Below are 20,571 nucleotides of genomic sequence, written 5' to 3'. Positions count from 1 at the left end.
CTCTTGAATCCTGACCAGGAACTGTGTAGAATGTCCTCCAATTTAGGTTTATTTGCTGTTCTCTCAGGATTAGACCGGGGTTATAGATTTTGGGGACTAGCATCAGGGGTAAAGTACCCTTTCTTATTACATCATGTTTGGTGACATAAGACATCAAGTCAGTTTTTCACTGGTCAGCCAGTCAAATTGGAGTCTACCAGGTTCCTGCACCAAATGGCTTGGCTCTCCGCTTTCCTTCCTCTGCTTGTTAAAAGGAGGTCACTAAGTCCAGCCTATACTCAGAGGAAGGAGAACTGAGCTTCACCTTCGGGTCAGAGAAATACCAAAGAATTTGGGAACAAAGTAACTAAAGTAATTTGGCCATATGAATGTCCTGTTTCCTCTTATAGTTTTGCCCGCTAATTCTCAGACTCGCCCGTGGCTCTTGCTGCGACTTTTACTGTGACTCTAATGGCTGCTTTCTCTTGCCACACATTTCTCTCCCTGACTTGGATCTTCTGTAAGGATGTTTTGTCCTTTCTCTCTCACGCATGTGTAGCAATACGGATATTTATTTTATTTCTTGCTTTACAACCTGATGCCACTCTGGGCTACTTCTTTCCTGCTCACGCTGCCCAGGTGTGGCCACCGGCCACTCAGGTGGCCCCTGTGAAGCACTTCATCCCTTCCTTTCTGGCACAACGAGATGCTCCCAGCTCCTTTATAGTTCTCCTGCTCCAGCCCCAGAATTAGCTACTTATCCATAAACACAAAAGTCCAGTTTTAGAGTCTATGACAAAGGAAGAAACTGCTGAGTCAGAATCGCACTTGCCCAAAGCCCTTTGGCTGACCCTAAAACGCCCGTCATGGTTTACACCCGGCGGTCTTCACGGATTACACTTTGTCTCTTCTGACACTGCAGGCAAAGCTGGCTGGTCATTTGCCAGGGGAGCAAACACAGGATAAAGCGACTGGCCTCTGCTCAGCGCCGGGACAAGCGGGAAACCTAGCACAGGTTTTCGATCAAAGCTGAATAGTCGGTAAAATGCACCTAAGAAGCAATGCTATTATATCTGAAATCCAGCCCACTTTAATGTCAAAAGGTTCAATAGGACTCAAGAGCTGGGTGACAGTTTACTTAGCAGAACCCACCATGGGGTGAGAACATGGCTGAGGTGACAGGCTTCCCGCACACTCCAACACATGCTGGCAGAGCCAGGCCAGGGATGGAGGGAAGGCAGCCTGCAAACTCTCAGGGCTGGAATGCAAGTGGGTATGGGCTGACACAAAAGCCACCGTCACCAAGAATGTGGCGGGCCAGTGAACAGGCGATGCTTGTCTGCTGAGGTGTCTGACAATGGACTGCTCCAGTTCAGTTCCATCTAATGGCCTCACTTCCCAGGCCTTGAAGGCATGCGTGCCCCATGGGGTCTCTTGTCTAGCAGGAAGGCCCACGATGGCGAGGATCACAGCACATTCCTTCTCAAGTTCTGTATCTATTGCAGTGCCTGGCACAAGTAGATACTCAGGTAACTTGTAGGACAATGTCCCTACATACACTCTTCATATGACACTGTGTTTCTCGGTATGCTCTTACACTCACCGCCTCCTTTATCTGGACAACTATTGCTAAAACAAAGAGAAGATCCATTTCATGGGTGAAGGGAGCTTGACCTACCTTTGGTTTAGGGGAAAATCTGCTTACACTGCGTTCTCCAAAGGTCCTGGCTCCTGCGGGTTTATTCTTAGGCTGGGGTAACCTAAGGAAAAATTTGCAAAATTCTAAATGCCCTCACCCTTAACACATATTCTCTCTGCATCACGACCCCACCTAAGCTACCTCCTTCTCTACTTGACCAAGCCTGCAAACATAACAGAACATGCATAGATGCCTGGGCTGGTGAACTCAGGCGCATCTAACACTGGTTCAGACCCACAGACTCCCTCAGTTCTCTGCACCCCTTTCCTTGTCCACCATGTGCTTTAGCTATCTAGTGCCTAGATAGCCAGCAGTGGTGGAAAGGACCTTTAGCAAGGTCTTACAGATGGGACTGGAAGCCAGACCCCTCTCTTGCCATCTCACTACTGCAAGTCCCAGAGGAAGCTGTGCAGCATTCCACGTCACCATGACCAGGTATCTCCCGCCACATGATTTTAACCAGCTGTTTCTTTACCCATAATTTTCTTTGTTTCCATCTTCAAACACAGAAAAAGCAGATGATAAAGAAGAGATAACCTTATTGACGCCCCAAGCCCCAGAAGAACTTGCATTTTCTGCAATAGAGAAAAAAATAGCATTTAATTATTGCATTGGGTAAAAACATCATCTTTTATGCTAAACTTCAACTACAAATAAAAAAAGTAGAATAAGAGCTTATAGGAAAGTAGTGGTATCAGCTTTTCAAATACTAGGTAATTTGTACTGGGAAGAAGAGACTTAACTGTGGTCACAAGGCTTTGCCCTCCTGTCTCGAGTTCCTGCTACATGGTATTCATCATCACCCCCCAGAACATTGCCGTCATCACCCGACTTGCTGAACACAGCTCCTGTGGCTGTTTCCTATTTTGTATAAGGAAGACCTCATAGCCTTCCATCTTGAGTGCTCCTGAGTCTAAATGGGTCGGGTCAGCTTGACCAAAGTCTCCCTCTGGCTTCCAACAGGCACCAACTCCAGGCGGACGGGGGCTGGTTGCCGGCCCCAGCTCTCTGCCCCCACCCCTGCCATTCATCTAGGAGAAGCTAAAGCCAGACCTCAAGTCCTCAGCCCTGCAGGCCATTCGCTTCCATGGGGACCTTGTCCTTCTTTACACTATATTTTCTAAGAAACAAAGCAGATCTATGATGCACATTGAGCACCTTGTCAACCATTCTTGGATTTTCTATCCCACGCATTTCCTGCCTATGACATTCCCTGCAGCAACCACCCACAATGCTATGCACTCAGCAGCTCTTATACAAGCTGTTCTTACTTTGAAACTGGGCCTCGAATGCATCTTCATTTTGATCTAGAGATGGCCATTCATCTTGGTCATCAGACACATCAGGCAGTGTAGGAGCCTGGAACACATTCATGATGAAGCCTGAGAAGGAGAAAGAAGTATAAGCAGGCTGTGGAGGCCTGCCCCGCGCCTGCTGTCAGGGGCCATACCCGAGCACAGCTTCACCTAAGGCTTCCTTCGTGTGCACGGTGGGGGATGGCTGCCCCGTGGACGGCGTTGCCTGGACCACTCCCAGCGACGTGTTTGGAGTCGTGTGAAAAGAACCTGTGTTCACAACCTTGTGTGTGTCACACCCTGTTAGAGAGATAGGGAGAAGATGCAGTGCTAGCAGGGGATCAGAATAATCTACAGGGACACAGTTCGATAAGAACTTTCTTACAATTAAACACTCATGGGAGCTGATAACCACCACTAAGGACCTCCATTATTACACCTCTCATGGCTTCACTTTTACCTTTATAGGTCACCTGAGGCAGGTAAGACAAGAATTATCCTTTAATAGAAAAGGGGATGAAAGCTTAAAGAGAACAGGCAGTCAGGTCTAAAATCATATCAAACTAGCAGCCTGGTCATAAACAACCCTTGGCTCCCTCTATGCCAGGAGACGCATGCTGACAGTCCAATCGTAAAGGTTCATTCAAGCTGGCTTTCTGTCTCACTCAGCTGGAGCCCGGACAATGGCGCACCAGGCCCATCAGGCTGGCCCGCACCTGGCTCCTCCCCTGCACACCTCGGCCTGGGCTCTCCGCGGCATGTGGAAACATTGGGGACCTCCCCGCCCAAGGGCTCTGCACAGCCTGAGGTAGGTCTTCCATGCCCACTGCATGTGCAGCCCCATCTTGCAGCCCTGACACAAACATAGCTCTCCGTGGATGTCTCCCCATCCCCTCTGCGGTTCTGACGCCCCCTCCATGCAGGTGGGGTTGTCTGTTCCATGCGTGCATGCATTCTAACTCCCCACAACAGCGCTGGCACCCAGAAAGTCTGGGTTCTGTGCAAGGGTCTCCTGCTGTTTCAAGCAGCTCTGTCCTCACTGAACTGTCACTTGGGAAGGATGTCAGTCATGGCAGGGGGGAAGGAGGGGATAAATGTCCAATCTGTTTTGTATTTTATTTATAAATTTACCTTCACTGCAAATGTCTCTAACGAAGCAGTACTAAAGAGAAGTATAACCCTTCTGATCATACTTTTAATCATCTTTACTACCTCATAATATATTAAAGATGACTCTTGTTCTAGATAAATTTAAATTTTTGCTAAGAAATTTAACTAAAAAGTTCTCACAAATCAAGTTTCTAAAAGATTCTAACAAACAAGGTATGACTAACGAGTGGGTTTCTACCCTTATTTGAGAAGTCCAGGGCTTATCTAACCCTACATTCTGAGGACGCACAAGCTCGCACCCAGCTGCACTCAGGAACCAGGGCTACCACACAGCCCTCTGGGTGACCTGGAGGGGAGCGGGCAACAGGTGGACACACATGGACAGTGACCACACATCATCACCTCCAGTCAGCTCTGCTCCGCTCGGCGGCTTGAATCCATGAGTACTTCTGGTCACACATCTGGAAGAGAAAACTCTTTGAAACACACTAACTCTCAAGAAAGAACAGTGAAAAAACCGTCAGCAATTATAAGCCTGTTGTTACAATATGGATGGAACTGCTTAAGCCTATAGTGTAAGTGAATAAAATGTCTGATTTTTGTTTTCATTTCCTCTTGAGGAAAATAATTCTCGCAGACACAAGCCAGGTACTAACGTCTGCCTGACACAGTGGCACTGCCATTTAATACCGTGCTAACCGTCCCTTTATGCGCAGGGCAGGGCAGGACAGGACAGCGGCTCCCTCGTTCTCATGACCCCACTTATGGTGCCAGCTGACGGGCTACCATGAAGCCCCCCTCAGGGTGTGGCAACGTACTGCTGTCAGCTGCATGGCCACCACTTGTGATGAGCCAGTAGCCACAGAGCATTGTTCGCCAGACCGTAACATCTATCAAGAAAGACTCAAGGCACAGAAGACGTTTATATCAGCTCAAGTACAACTGCGACAGTGGATCTATTTAAATTTGCTAGGATTCTCTTAGTAGACCCTGGTAAGGTGTAAGATAGAAACTGCAAAGCACTTAACATTTTATAAATCCCCACTAAATTGTCATAAAAGCACAAGTTTTTATATGAGACTCCAGAGAAAGGTGCCTGCCCTTTCTCTGTCATAGTCAGCTGTCCAGGCTGCTGAGAATGCCATGGGGGTCCATTCAGGTCCCGACCTAGGCCAGGGTCAGGGCCAATCTGAAGTGCTTCTTATGGAGACCCAAATGTTGACCAGGTTGGAGTTTCACAATGTTATAAGGGAAAGTGGTCTCCGGCTCTCACAACCACACTGTTCCGTCTCTGCAGGGGCAGCCAGATGCACATCACTTCTGCGGGGCCTGTCGCGGCTGCTGTGCTCGCCATTTCACAGCTGCGTAAATTAACTGTGAAGAAGGAACGGATCGTGGCCCCCACTCAACTGCCCTCCTATGGACACGGCAAGATGCAGGGCCCAGGTTGGAATTACTGCCGATGTGAATGAAAGAGCGTGATGGCCCTGAACCGTGTTTCTGGGAGAAATCACTGACGGATGTTTACCTTGGACACCAACGAATCAACGTTTAAGGACTGCAATCTGTGTTGAGGGCTTTACCTAATGGGAGAGTGTGAGCTACACTGTAGCTTTTATTTTTTCTAATGGATCGATGAAATTGTTATCTGTTGAGAGAGAGAGAGGCTGAAGATAAAAATTTAAAGAAAACAAGTGACGTGACACCATCATTTCAGAACTCTAGGAAAATCCCTCAGAACTGGGGCGCCTCTGCAGCATTGCCTGGACAGACCCTGGCCCAGCCATGGGTGCTCATCGCACACCGCTCTGGGTAGGAAGACAGAAGGAAGAGGACAGCATGTGTCTAGGAATTGCCTGGACTGCAACAATCCCTGCATGTGTTCAGGCGAAGTCCATCAGCAAAGGCAGTTTTGGTTTAACAGCTATATGGCCTTTGGGTATTCAAATACTGTTGAGTTCAGCATACTGAAAATTTTTAACTCAGGAAAGAAGTATAAAGTAAAATGCTCTAAAAGAAGCCTGAAAAGTAAGTAATCTGCAAGAGGTGGGGCTAACATTTCAGTGGCCTGGTTTAATTCAACACGGGAACCACTGTCTGTTACACCTGCCCCAGTGCCACAGACCGTGCCAGGGTTGAGACCCATCCACAGCACTGGCAGCTCTAGCAGCAGCTTTGGCTCACCTGGCATCTTTTCCGGCTGCTGCAAACATGGAGTCTGTCACTGGCTGTGATGTCAAAGGAGCAGGAATCATACTCTGGCTGACAGCTGGGGACACCAAAGTGACAGTGATAGCATTTGCCTCAGGAGGAACAGCTGGAGGTGCCTCTCTGGGTCTCTGTCCCAGGTGCTCTGAAGTCTGCTGGGTGACAGCCGGCAGAGACGGAGTACTCGGTTCTTGCTGGGAGCCGACACTGGGCCCCATGCACAGTGGGTCAACCTTTCATGGAAAGCAAACAAACGAAAGCAAAGCCATGAAGTGTACAGCACTTGTGACTAGCTATTACAGCTTTCAAACACTGGCATCTGTCTTCAGAGGTCCCTTTCCCCTGGAGTTATTCTGCAATGCACAGGCAACATTGACAGAGACCAGTCCCCACATGGAGCTCTTATGGGCAACCACAGACTCGATGGGCAGCTCATACTTCTAACCGCTGCTCATCAGGGTCTAAGGCCAGTCTCACTGCTCTTTACTTAAGTCTAGGAAAAGACCAACAAGTCAATGTTATCAAATGTTCATCATGGTGTCTTTTCTGTTAAAATATCCTCGGTAGCTACTCTCTCTCTAATGAACAGGAAACATGAGCATAAGCTGCAGTTACACCTGCCACACAAGCACGGCTCACATGGGACAGGGAGCAAGCTCTTCACTTAGAATCTTTGCTTTCTTACTCAGTGTACTTAGACTATAATTGTATACTCTTATGTTACCAAGTTAAAGACAGAAGAGTGAATTCCTCACCCTGTAAAAGTAGTCTCATCAAATATATAGAGCAAAACTAGCTATTTCACCAACAAATGGACATACTCACAGGTTCTGGCCAAGATGGCCGAGCAGAAAAATGCTGTGCTCGCCTCCTCCCACAACCACATCACAGTTATAACTACATTACAGGACTACCACCCTTGAGAAGCATTTGAAGCCCAGATGAATAGAAGTCCTATAACTAAGGACACGGAGAAGAAGCCACTTTGAGATTGGGGGAGGTGGTGTGCAGAGGCGCCGACCTGGCGGCCCCACACTCACATGGGGCACTTGAGCATCAGGAGGACATCTTGGTGGTGGGGTTCCCCCTGAGGAGCAAAGAGTCCTGGCCCCACACTGGGCTCTCCATTCCAGACCACCAGTGCTGGGAAGAGGAGTCCCCCACAACATCTGGCTGTGAAAACCAGCAGGGACTCAGTCCGGGTGACACAGAGAGCGGCTGGAGGCCCGGGTGTCCTCTTAAAGGGCCTGCACAGATTTGCCTGCTCTCACTCACCCCGAGCTCCAGAGAAGGGCCAGCAACTTGGAAAGGCCAGAAACGAGTAAGGGGAGGAACTGAATTGTCTGGCACAGGGTGAGGGCTGGGGGGGCAGCTCTCTCGGAGACTAAAGCGCCACTGTCCCTGTTGAGCCATCCTCTGACACAGCCGCAGGTGCAGGCAGCCATCAAAAATGAGTATTAACCTATAATAACTGCTCTTGCCTGCCTGGTGATTCCCTGTGACCTCGCCCCACTCAACTCTTTCAGTGCCCGTTCCTCGTAAGTGGCAGTATCTGCCAGCACTGCAACTTTCCTAAAATCTCTCAAAGGTCCACAAAGTGCAAACAAATAGTGGATGACCTCGGCATGCCCTATGCCTCTGGCAAAGCGGCCCCCAAACTAGCACTAGCAGTGGCCAGCCTCGCTTCACAGCATAGCCTCTCCGAAGTGCCTCTAAGCCCAGCACTGGCAGCTACCAACTGCATATCACCTTGCTGTTCCTACCAGGTGGCTCTGGCTGAACACAGGCAGCACCTGAGCCCCTCCCGAGACGACCCAGAACCAACACACCCAGCAGCAAGCTTTGGACCACACCAGAGCACCACCCAATTAGTGCCACAAATGACACAAACAAAGGGTGGACCAGAGCACAGCCAAAGCGAATCCCACTCCATGGGGTTGGCTCCCACACATCAGCTCTGTCTGCTGTAGTCACGGCCAGTCCTCACAGCCAATCAGCCCAAGGGTCAGTCCCACCCACTGGCACACCACCAATCGAGGCTCAACTACAAGAGGAAGGCACACACAACACACACAAAGGACACTCCTGGAGCACCCAGCTCAAGTGACCAAGAAGACTGTGCCACTGAGCCCTACAGGACACCTACTACATAAAGCTACTCTATGAAGATTGGGAAAAGTAGCAGTTCTACTTAATACATAGAAACAGACACAGGGAGGCAGCCAAAGTAAGGAAACAAAGAAACAAGTGTCAAATTAAAGAACAGAACAAATCTCCAGAAAAAGAACTAAACAAAATGGAGATAGATAGGCAATCTATCAGATGGAGAGTTCAAAACACTGGTTATAAAGATGCTCAGTGAACTTAGGGGAAGAGTAAAGGAACTCAGTGAGAACTTTAACAAAGAGATAGGAAACGTAAAACTAGAGATAGAAAATATAAAAAAGATCTCAGAAATGAAGAATACATTATTAGATGGAGTCAACAATTAGATGAAGCACAGGATCAAATCAGTCATTTGGAAGATAAGGTAGCAGAAAACACCTAATGAGAACAGAAAAAAGGAAAAAGAACCCAAAACAATGAGAGTAGTTTAAAGGGCAAGGGTACCAACATTCACATCACAGTGGTACCAGAAGGAAAAGACAGAGAGCAAGGAATTGAAAATCTACTTGAAGAAATAATGACGGAAAACTTCCCTAAACTGACAAAGGAAATACACATACAAGCCCAGGAAGTAGAGTCCAAAACAAGATAAACCCAAAGAGGCCCAACATCAGGACACATCATCACTAAAATGCCATGCTGGGAAAAGACCAACAAGTCTTAAATTCAAAGAGAGAATCTTAAAAGCAGAAAGAGAAAAGCAGTTATCTACAAGGGAGCTCCCATTAACACTGTCAGCTGATTTCTCAAAAGAAACTTTGCAGGCCAGAAGAGATTGGCACAAAAGACTCAAAGTGATGAAAACCCAGTACTTACAAACAAGATTCCTCTATCCAGCAAAATTATCATTTAGAATCAAAGGACAGATAAAGAGCTTCCCAGACAAGAAAAAGCTAAAGGGTTCATCACCATGAAGCCGATATTACAAGAAATGTTAAAGGGACTTCTTTAAGAAAAATAAAAAAAATAAAAAATATGAATAAGAAAGTATCTCAAAGAAAAAAATTCTCATTGTGAAAGGCAAACACATACTAAAAGCAGTGGGTCGACCAACACTAAAGCTGGTACGAAGGTTAAAAGGCAAAAGCACTAAGGTCATGTGTAATTGCAACAGTACATTAAGGGATCCATATAAACACATACACAAAAGAAGTAAAAAATAACAAAAACATGAACATGAAGGGTTGAGTAAAAATGGTAGTGACTTTACAATGTGTTTGAACTTAAGTGACCATCAACTGAAAACAGACTGCTGTAGACATAGCTCGGTATATGTGAAGCACATGGTAACCACAAGCCAAAAACCTACAAGAGAGATACAAGAAATAGAGAAAGAAATGCAAAACACCTCTACAGAAAGTCATCAACATACCAGAGAAGAAAAGAACAGAGAAGAACTATAAAAACTGTCAGAAAGCAATTATTAAAATGGCAACAACTGCATACCTATCAATCATTGTGAAATGAAATAAATCAGACAAAGACAAATACTATGTGTTCTCACTTATATATGGAATCTAAAAGCCAAAATAAATGAACACACAAAACAGAAACAAACTCAGAGATACAGAGAACATTTTGATGGTTTCCAGATGGGAGGGGAGTTTGGGGGCCTGGCTAAAAAAGGTGAAGGGGTTAAGAAGTAAACATTAGCAGTTACAAAACAGTCACATGATGTAAAATACAGCGCATGGAATACAGTCAGTAATATTGTAATACTATGTATGGTGTCAGGTGGGTACTAGACTAATTGGGATATGACTTCATAAGCATATAAATGTCTAGTCACTGTGCTATACATCTGATATAACATTGTAAGTCAACTGTATTGAAAAAAAAGTTTATAATGGTCATCGAAAAAGATTAAAAATGTCCTATACCATATTCTCACCTACCAAATTAGTAAAGATTAAAAATAATCATAACATTCAATTCTGAAGAAATATTTGTGAAAAGAATAATCAGATTTTCTCTATCAGATAGCAAAACATACAGCAGAGCTGCAGGGGATACAGAACGATCAAGGAAAAAACTATCACCCAAAACAAAGATGAAGAAAATCCCCCAGAAGTGTGGGACCAAAATGCTCAGGTACTGAACGTAATGGGTGGAAAGCACACCATCATCACGTCATTGCTCTGGGGAAGGCACCGGCATGGTAGAGGACAATGGCGGGCACGTTCCAAAAAGCAGGAACTAGAATGACTCTGAGCTTCTCAACACAGACAAGGAAGCCAGAAGGCAGGAGTGGTGCCTTCTAAGATCTGAGGGGACGTAGTGACTGCCTCCCAGAACTCCATGCTCAACCAAATTATTACCCTAGTGCGAGAGTAGAATAAAGTTGCTTTTAGATGTGCGAGAGAGCTCAAACAACCCTCACACTGCATTTCTACAAAAAACTCTGGGAGACTGTGCACCACCAAAATGGGCGAGTTACAGAGCGATGGTGACAAGGGGCCCAGAAAACAAACAGGGACACACCACAGAGGAGGAACCAGGGGAAGATGGCTGCCCCAGGCCAGCCTGGGGGACAAAGATGGAAGGCTCTGAGAGGGGTGTGGCCAAAGAAAATGAAACTAAGCATGTATTTGATGCACTTGACCATAATGAAAGGGCACGTCCAGTCTCTTCAGAGTGTGGGGATACAGGACTGATAAGTACCAAGAAAACACAGCAAAAGAAATGAGACAATTCTTTTAACAATTTCTTGGAACTATCCAGGGAAAATACATTACGCAAAAAAGGAAATCCAAACAAATTAAAAAAAATAAAACAATCCAGTAGAAACATAAATATATAAACACACAAATAAACATGTAAATGCACATTTAACACTAGAATTAGCTCTAAAAACAGGGCACAGAAAGGTGCAAACAGAAAGGAAACCAAAGGTGTCAAGCACACACACCTCAGGACTCTCCTGGAAAGCAGGCAGGCTCTCCTGTGGTGGCTCCGCCACTTGATGCAACTTCTTATGAAGTTCATCCATTTTCTCTTTCAATAGCTGTTCTTCAAAAGCATTTGCTTCTTTCCTTTTCATGTAATGTCTATCTTCATTTACTTTAAGATAAAAAATGGTTTGCACACAGTTTAAATTGAGGCCATAGGATTGCAATTGTTTTACTAACCTTTTCCATATGTGTTAGGTTATCAGAATTGAAACATGTATTATCGTTATTCTGCTTTTTGTTGATCTAAATTAAGGTAGAGTTGACATATAAATCATTAGTTTTGGGTATATGACATGATACTATATTTATATGTATTCTGAAATGATCACTGCACTAAGTGTAGTTATCATCTGTCACCATGTGTGGTTACAAAAATATTTTCCTTTTGATGAAGACTTTAAAGATCTCTCTTAGCAACTTGCAAATATGCAACACATTAACTACAGTCACCATGCTGTAAATTGTATCTCCATGCCTTATTTATTATATAACTGGAAGTTAATAATAACTTTGTACCTTTTATCTTTACCATTTTGTTATTTTGTTATTATGCCAACTCCCACCCCAGGTGAGCAGCAATCTGTTGTATCTACAAATTTTTTTTTTTTTAATTCCACATTTAAGTGAGGTCCTACAGGATTTGTCTTCCTCTGACTTACTTCACTTAGCATAATGCCCTCAGGTCCATCCATGTTGTCATGAATGGCAAGATTACATTCTTTTTTTTCATCACAATAATATTCCATTGTGTTTGTGTGTGTCAACCACAATTTCTTTATCCATTCTTCCACTGTTTTTGTATCTTGGGTATTAAGAATGATGAAATAAACATGGGGTATGTATATCTTTCTGAATCAGTGTTTTCATTTTTCAGTGTTTTATACATTGATTTTGTATCCTGCAATCTTACTGATTTGGTTAATTCTAACATTTTTTTGGTGAAGTTTTTCTATATATACCATGTCATTTGCAAAGAGTGAGTTTTACTTCTTCCTTTCCAATTTGAATGCTTTTCATTTCTTTTTCCTGTCTAAATGTGCCTAGTACTTTGAACGTTATGTTGAATAAGAGTGGTGAGAGCAGGCATCCTTGTCTTGTTCCTGATCTTAGAGGAAAAGCTTTTAGCTTTTCACCAAAGAGTATGTTGGCTGTGGGGTTGTCACATATGGCTTTTATTATGTTGAGGTATGTTCCCTCTATTCCCACTTTGTTTAAAGTTTTTATTATAAGTGGATGTTGAATTTTGTCAAACGGTTTTTCTAAATCTGTTGAAATGATCATATGATTTTCATCCTTGATTTTGCTAAGTGATGTATCATGTTGATTGATCTGCAAAACGTTGAACCATGCCTACATGCTGGGGAAATTCCCACTTAATCATCGTGTATGATCTTTAAAAATGTACTGTTGAATTCGGTTTGCTAATATTTTTGTTCAGGGTTTTTGCATCTATGGTCGTCAAGGATACTGGCCTGTGATTTTCTTTTCTTGTGGCGTCCTTATCTGGTTTCAATATCAAGGTAATGCTTGTTTCCTAGAGTGAGTTTGGAAGTGTTCCTGCCTCTTCCATTTTTTGGAAGAGCTTCAGGTTTGGTGTTAATTGTTCTGTGAATGTCTGGTAGAATTCACCTGTGAAATGTGGAAGAATTCACCTTTTAATTATAATTTTTACCTGTCCTCGGCATGGTTACTTTTAAGTTCAGGGCATACAAGTTACGAAAATTTACATGTCTATCAACAATAATATTTGGTAATATCAAAACAAACATGGTTGTGGAAATCATTTGAAAATGGAAGTTTTTAAAAGTTATAAATCTTTAGATGCTTTCTAAGAAGAAATAAAAGCAAAGTACATTGCAGGTAGTCCCACTTCCAATGACTCGTTAACATAATCATGTCACATACAAATCAAAACGCCTAAGTCTTTAGGTCATAGTGTGTGAAAGAAAAATGTATCTGTGCATGGCACAAAATGGGTCCTCCATGAGTGTGAACAGTTCTCTCAGGTGTCGACCGATTGAGAAATTAGAAACATAAAAGGAAGGCTGACAGAGTGACCATAGCGCAAGCAGCTGAGATGGTGTGAGCCCCGAGTGGAACAAAGGCTCATTTTCCTCCGAGGTCCACACCATTACAGCAAAGGACGTGCCAACAGCGGTGCTGACATTCACGGTTTTCTCTGAGGGAACCTTGACGCACTCTGTAGCCAGAAATGACATGGCGCTTTATCAGAGGACTCTTTCTAACGTGTAGTGTTTCAGATCCTGGGAAATCTCTTCTCAACTCCAATTCCTAACTTAGTCCCTTCACAGTACCAATGATGGACGCAGCGATTTAGAGTTGCTATATATAGAAGTTCAAATCTATACAGGTAATGTTTAATCATTTTAAAACACCTATTTCACTAAAAGCTAAGGCAGCACAGATGTGGCTGTCTGCTTCGTGCTGGTTCACCTCCAAGCCCTTGGATAGCCAGGCTGCCACACAAGCACTGACCAAAGATGTTCAGGCTTCTGATAGATGTGCTGCAGCCTTCTTTGCATTCTTTTAGCACAGACAACTATCTGTTTAAAAATGTTAGGCACTCAGAAACGAGGGTTATTTTTGTGACATAAAAATAAGTGAATAAGAAGACCACAGTACCCCACTGCTCATGCTTTCTCCGCTGATTGTACTTCTGGGCTCTCAGCTCTTCAAAGGAGAATTCTGAGTCCCCACGAATGAGCTTTGCCTTGCAGTACATAACCATCTGCTGGATGTCTGCTCTGGCTGCCAGAGAGGGCTGTGCAGAGTAACCCGATTTAGAAATCATGACCACTCTTTGTTCCCTATAATGGAGAAAAATACATGATTTGCAACACTGTACAAAAGCAGCTCTTGAGGGAAGCTAAGGAAAGATTAATGCACTGATGGTACTTGCATATTCGACTCTTTATCACAAGCTGAAGATGTTACTCCAGAAGCTTCTGAACCCTAAAAAGACAAAAAAGAAGCATAAAGCACTCACTTAACTGAATAGAAATCAGCTCCCAAATTATTTCACGAAACACGAAAACACTTGAAGGGCCTCTTCATCAGCGAGTAGATTTAGATGTGTTCTTTTAAATTATAATTAACATCTGAAGCTTTAGTTTGCACAGTGAAATCTTACAGTAACTTCGACAACTAAAGACTCCAATTAGTCTTTAGTGATGTACAAAATTTCTACTTGGTAGTGGGGAAGGGCTAGCATCTAGGCCATGGCACCTAAGCGTTACAGGACTAACATTCCAAATGCCACATTTAAAAAATCATTAGCATTTTCTTCTGGCACTTTCTATTATCCCCAGGAGTTCCCAGTGTAAGCATTCATTCCCGAACCTGGTATTTACTGACACCCCTACATGTCGTGTCCCGTGCTAGTTCCTGGAAATGTGATTGTAAACAAGACCCCTCACTACTGTCTAAAATGTCACAATGATGAGGTGGCAAGTGTGCGCAGGATGTTACTGGGGTAGTTTGAGTACCTACCAAATCAGGAATGTGTGCTCTGCCTCTAGGGATGTACTACATGCATGAAATGTAAACAGGTGCAGTTGCAACAGAGCCTCTTCCACTGGACTTGGCTAGGGGAGGTCCCAGCAGTTTGAAAGGGCAGCTGAGGCAGGAAGGCGCAGGCACACAGGCTGAGCGAGAGAGAGGAGCATTTCTGTACGTCACTGAGTCATTGGGGCAGAAAAGGTCTCGACAGGGCAAAGTCTTGAAGAAGGATAAAAGACAAGCTCTGGTGGGAAGCCACCTTTCCCCAATGCGACAGCGGTAGAGGGCACAGTTATGCTTACTGGTTGGTGGCAGAAAGCTGACAGATGTCATCAGATGAGAATGGCTTGGGCTGTCTCACTGAAATAGTGTTTTTGCCCCTGAGGGAGAGGTTAGAGGTAGTCAAGTCCCCAGTCCCAAATCTGAGTGTGAAAAAAAGTTTAAAACCACTATAATTTGGCATTAGAGTGAAACAGAAGAGATACTGGGAAACTGGAAATATAATTGCCTGGAGTTAGAGCCTGGGTTGAGGTGACTGCCACCAATGTTTAGAGCTGAGTTTTTAGGAGCCTCCAGGTGGGTGAGGTCTGGGGAGGGGCCCTGGGCCTACGAGAGGGTGGCTGGCAGGACAGAGGAGGAGAGAAGCTACAGGGGCGCCTCTGAGCATGTGGAGCCAGGAGGCGGTGTGGTAGGGGTGCCTAGGTCTGATAAATGCAAAAGGTGGGTCTGGCAATGAGTCATTTAAATTGAATACTGGAGGTGTGTGGTAGGAGATAACAGGCCACACAGTCGTCACAGGAGCAGGTGGCTGCCACAAAGGTTCTAATATAGATAGAAAAGGCTGAGGAAAAGAGGTGCCAAAGTGGGTGTGGAAAGCAGCAGATGACCATTCAATACCATTCCCAGTTTTCACAGTTATTGTCACCTGAAGCTTAGAAACACAGGCTGCATTATTTCCTGGATTTGGTTTTGATGTCATCATCTGGTTTAAAATCTGAGCATCATGCAGAGGTTCTGAGGTTCTAGCTATGGGGGAGATGAAATAAAGAGAAATAAAGGTAAAATCCATGTTAAATAAAACTGTTACGAATACATTCTCCTAATTTTTCAATAAGTAGCATTAAGAAATAAATCGGCTCATCTAACACTGTCTCACAAAGTGTAACTAAAACACCTTTTAGATAAGAGAAATAGTGTAGACAATTTTCTGATTGATTCAAAATGCCCAATACGCAAACGAAAACTCTAACAAGTTATTTTAAACAACAGGATAGGACAGTCCACACTTATTGCTGAAATGTAATCTTTATTTCTAAGGAAGAAAATGACTTTCCTTAAAAGTTGCATTAAGCACATTTGATTCAATTCAAAGTAGATGGACTCCAGAATAAATACTGTACTCCATTTGGGGCAATTTCGATTTTTTTTTTAACCCTAAGAACACAATGAAACCACCAGTTTTCTGGTGGGTTTGCTCTTTAAGGTTCTGATCTCCAGAGCTGCTCAGCGGCCTGTATGAGCAGAGTGCCTTCTCTATTACCTGAGACAATACAGTCAAGAAATAGTGGATGAATTTGTTTCCTAAGGAAAAAAGAAGTAGCGCAAATTAGTGACTAAATTATCAATAATTCTGACATTTTAGAAAGCATTATTTTACCTTGAGCTGGCAACTGGGTTTCAGTGACACGTGTCTGAAATAACCTAAATGACAGAAGACATTGAAAATCAATACAGATTATAAACTGCAGTTTAATGCATACTTGCATTAAAGCAAAAGCTAAATAAGAAAGCTATTCTAAGCTAGTAAAGACTGAGGTCAAGAGAGAATGTAAAGTTGAATTTTAGAGTTGCTTCAAAATTTAAAAAATATTCTAGTATTATCTTCATACCCAATACACTCACACTAGAAAATCCTTCTGTTGGCCTAGTTTATATCAGTACTTCTCAAACCTACACACCAAATGTGCCCTCCTTCTCTGTGTACCACATATGCCAATGATTCAACCTGAGGTGTCTGAACCCTCTATTCAAGCACGCTATATCCCTGGAACACAATGAATCTAACGTTTGGAAAAAAACACAAACTAAGACTGCTACTTGCAAAGGCAGATATAGAATTGTTCTTACTGTGAGAACTTAAATATGTCACTTCACGGCACCTTGCACATCAACTCAATTTGTCAAGTAACATGCAACTTCCACACCCGACAGTTTTGGACGATGTGAGCAAGAGTACACAGTATAAGGAGACTAAGAGACATAGAGCCAAAGGAAACCAGGTGCCAAATCTGATTTCACTCTTAATTCAAACGAACCAATGGTTAAAAAATATTACATAATGAGGAAGGACTGAAAATTAGATCTAAGAATTATTGATAATTTCATTAGTGAAAATAGTGTAAGGCTCTGTAAGAAATCACCTTTTAGAGATGTTTAAAGAAGTGTTTGGAATAAAATATCTTGCTGTCTTAGATTTGCTTTAAATTCCACACAGAAAAACAAGTTCAAAAGTCAAAATTATTATGAAAAAGAGCATGTGCACTACAGCAAGATGAAAAAACTGAGCATATTAAATACTGGAAGGGTACAGTGACACACACCATCTAATTTGCTGCTATAGGGGCCAGCAGAATATTGGCAGAACTTTTCAGCAGGCAACTTGGCGACATGTACAACTCTTAAAACTCTCCATGTATATCCTTTGACTCAACCGTCTCAATTTTGAGAACCTATCAGAAGAAACTAGCTAAAAATAGAAAATATGAGATACTTTTATGATGAAGGAAAAAGATCTTGACACAAAGCTGCTTGGGTACCCGAAGCATGATTGCAATCCTGACACAAGAGGGAAAAATGCCAACTAAAATGCCAGAAGTTTTTTCTGTTCTGGTTTTCTATATTTTGCAGATTCCCTAAATGAGGTGTATTTAATCACAGAAAAAGTAAAAAACTATGAAAACCAAAATTATTCATTAAGATATTATGTTGTTTATAAGAATTACAACGTTCAACTGTAGTACTGCTCGAGGGTGGCATAACTCCTACACAGAGTCACAGCCCTTTCCAAGTATTTGAAAGCTCTTTATTTCCTAAAAGCAGCATAGAGCTCGGTCTACACACCAGACCTGCAGTTCCCATTTACCACTGTAACTTGCAAACACTGAGGTGCACAGGGTGTAGAAAAGGCACTGGAAGGAACCACGTGAAATGTCAGCAGTGTACTTCTGGGCAGTTTCTTCCCCTGCATGCTTCGTGTCAGTCCCACGCTCCACACGAGAAGAGACCACAACCTGCTTCCAGAGCAGACACGATGGCCAGAGCAGGAGCCACACGCATACTACCTGTGCTGCACGCTACCTGTACTGCTGCCGCAGTGGCTCGCCTGGCTCCGCCCGGCTCTGCAGGCCCCTCCGGAAGACAGCGCCAGCGAGCTGCAGCTCTCCACTGGCCTCCAGGTGTGCGGCCCAGGCTATATACAGGTGGGAGCACCGTGCCCCAATCCCATGGTTGTACAGAAACTCAAAAAACTGATGACGGTCACTGTTGCACTCAGCCTGCAGAAACCGGAAGTGAACAGGCATGAGAACGCAGGGACCGCTGCCAAGTCCCTCCGACCTGCTAGAAGGTCTAGGCCGCCCAGTGTAGGGGAAGCCCGTGGGCCCTTCTCTGCTCATACCCACAAATATACTTACAAATTTTAAACAATAGTTGATGAATCTTGGGTCATCGTGGTATCTCTTCTTATCTAAAAACTCCTTCATTAACTGCTCTAATAGAGTTGTCGAGTATTCTTTATTCTCAGGAAAATTCTCTTCTACCCACTGCATGTAACTAGGAAAATGTGGACAGCATTAGTTTTCAGGGCAGCACACAGTTGTTGAAAGGGAAGAAATGGACCAGATGCTGACCTTTCCCATTCACCAAGTGGGTCATCGCCCTTGTACCGCTGCATATGGGCTTCGAACATTCTAAAAAAGAGAAACATATACACATGGGATATTAGGCTGACTCTTAAAAGCAGAAAATATATTTTATTTTGTACTTATCATTTATACACCTTAAAATGGAAATCTTACATATCAATCCAAATGCTATATAAAAATGAAAAGAGCATTCATTTGGAGTGGTCAGAAGCAGTGTTTTCCAGACAAAAGTGAGACCCAAGGCCCCTGAGTTTAGCTCTAGAAGGACACAGTGGGATGAGGATCCCCAGCTCTACCCCCAAGAGTCTCCTCCTCCTCCCACTGATCTCCAATGTCACCACCATGGCCATGAGGTAGGGCCCACAAGTTTGCTGCTTCTCCTCCCAATGGTGGGACTCAGGCCCTGGGGTCCTGACTCAGCTCTTCCCATCCCCTGTGCCCAGGAGTCTGGCTGAGACTGGAGGACAGAGTTTGAGAGAGGCTTGTGAGTGGGTGTGAGAGAGCCCAGGTAGCACCAGTGGGGGTTTCCAGACAGTGTTCTTCCCAGGCCTCAAGGGAACACAATGTCCCTGCAAAGAACACAGGATGGCAGTGCTCCTAAATCAGCGACTCTAGCTCCCCAGGGGCCATGCCAGGCCTGCTTCCGGTGCCCAACCACAGCTTCAGAAGCACCAACCAGACAATGCCAGTTCTCCATGGGTGTGCAGGTGCAAGGGAGGTAAACAAACAAACAAAAAGAAACATACAGAATAATGTCAGGTGACATTAAGCACTTCGAGGAGAATGAGAGAAGGGGCAAGAGTATTTTCAGATACAGTGGTCAGGGAAGACATGTCCCTCTGAGGGGTGGCATTTGATCACTGCCTTCCAGGGAGCCATGTAACTGTTTCCTGTGCTGAGCTAGGAGAAGGGTGGGGTGACAAGATCTATTTTGCACTTTGAAATGCTCAATCAGCCTCTCCACATGAAGAAGGGGTTGGGAATTGAGAACAGAAGTGGGAAACCAGTTAGGAAACTGCTGTGGTCCAGTGACACAGTGAGCTGATGGTGGTGGGGGCAACCCAAGTGTGGAACCTAGCCTGTCTGAGAAAGAGATGATAGGACTTGCTGGTGGGACTGCACACTGGGTGTGAGGGAAGAGTCATGCTAAGGAAGATTGCAAGGATTTCTACCAGGTTCATCATAGGATTTCTGGAAAAAAGGATGTAAAAGCAACACTTCTAGGTATGATTTCAGCATACAAATGAGATCAATGTTTCTTATGACTCAAAAGCCAGAAGCCACAAAAGAAAAGCTCAATAAAGTCAACTATATAAAAATAAAAGGGTTTCCATGTGTGTAACAAAAAATTTAACTTTCACAGCTAAAAGTCTTTTTATTAAAAGAAAGGGTTTATTAGGCTATTGCTAGCAAAAGAAGACCAGTTCTGGGGCATGAAGTTTTAACTACCAGGAGGGTGGCTAGGTAGGAAAGACATGCCCTTCCTCCTGAGTTTTGTAAGTGTTTTTACACATCAAATGTGTGTGTTTGTGTATGTGTGTGGTGGGGGGGTGGGGGTGGGGGAGATGGAAGCAGCTCTGAAAGGATTCAAGTAGCTGTAGACAAAGGGGTACCAGAAGAGGGAATGGGGCCAGTGCTGGGGTGGCTGCAGCAGAGTCTAGGAAAGCTCCTGTGCCAACCACAGGAGGGTCCCAGGCCATGCTCTCCTTTAGATAACCTTG

General features: G+C 44.1%; 1 protein-coding gene across 1 annotated transcript in view; it reads right to left on the bottom strand.

Moving 5' to 3' along the window:
- The window catches only part of BUB1 (BUB1 mitotic checkpoint serine/threonine kinase), a 36,431-nt gene that overhangs the window by 13,994 nt on the left and 1,866 nt on the right, over positions 1-20,571 (bottom strand). Inside the window, exons 2-15 of the mRNA XM_011377851.2 lie at positions 18,836-18,895; positions 18,620-18,758; positions 18,285-18,481; positions 16,585-16,628; positions 15,853-15,953; positions 14,329-14,381; positions 14,052-14,236; positions 11,366-11,517; positions 6,268-6,524; positions 4,486-4,544; positions 3,145-3,273; positions 2,950-3,060; positions 2,154-2,253; positions 1,658-1,739 (exon numbers count right to left, since the gene is read on the bottom strand). Coding sequence (XP_011376153.1) covers positions 1,658-1,739; positions 2,154-2,253; positions 2,950-3,060; positions 3,145-3,273; positions 4,486-4,544; positions 6,268-6,524; positions 11,366-11,517; positions 14,052-14,236; positions 14,329-14,381; positions 15,853-15,953; positions 16,585-16,628; positions 18,285-18,481; positions 18,620-18,758; positions 18,836-18,895 — 1,669 coding nt within the window. The remainder of the gene's footprint in view (positions 1-1,657; positions 1,740-2,153; positions 2,254-2,949; positions 3,061-3,144; positions 3,274-4,485; positions 4,545-6,267; positions 6,525-11,365; positions 11,518-14,051; positions 14,237-14,328; positions 14,382-15,852; positions 15,954-16,584; positions 16,629-18,284; positions 18,482-18,619; positions 18,759-18,835; positions 18,896-20,571) is intronic.

The sequence above is a fragment of the Pteropus vampyrus genome, unplaced genomic scaffold (assembly GCF_000151845.1).
Source record: "Pteropus vampyrus isolate Shadow unplaced genomic scaffold, Pvam_2.0 Scaffold323, whole genome shotgun sequence".
NCBI classification, from domain to species: Eukaryota; Metazoa; Chordata; class Mammalia; order Chiroptera; family Pteropodidae; genus Pteropus; species Pteropus vampyrus.
This window is presented reverse-complemented; position numbering and strand designations above follow the sequence as displayed.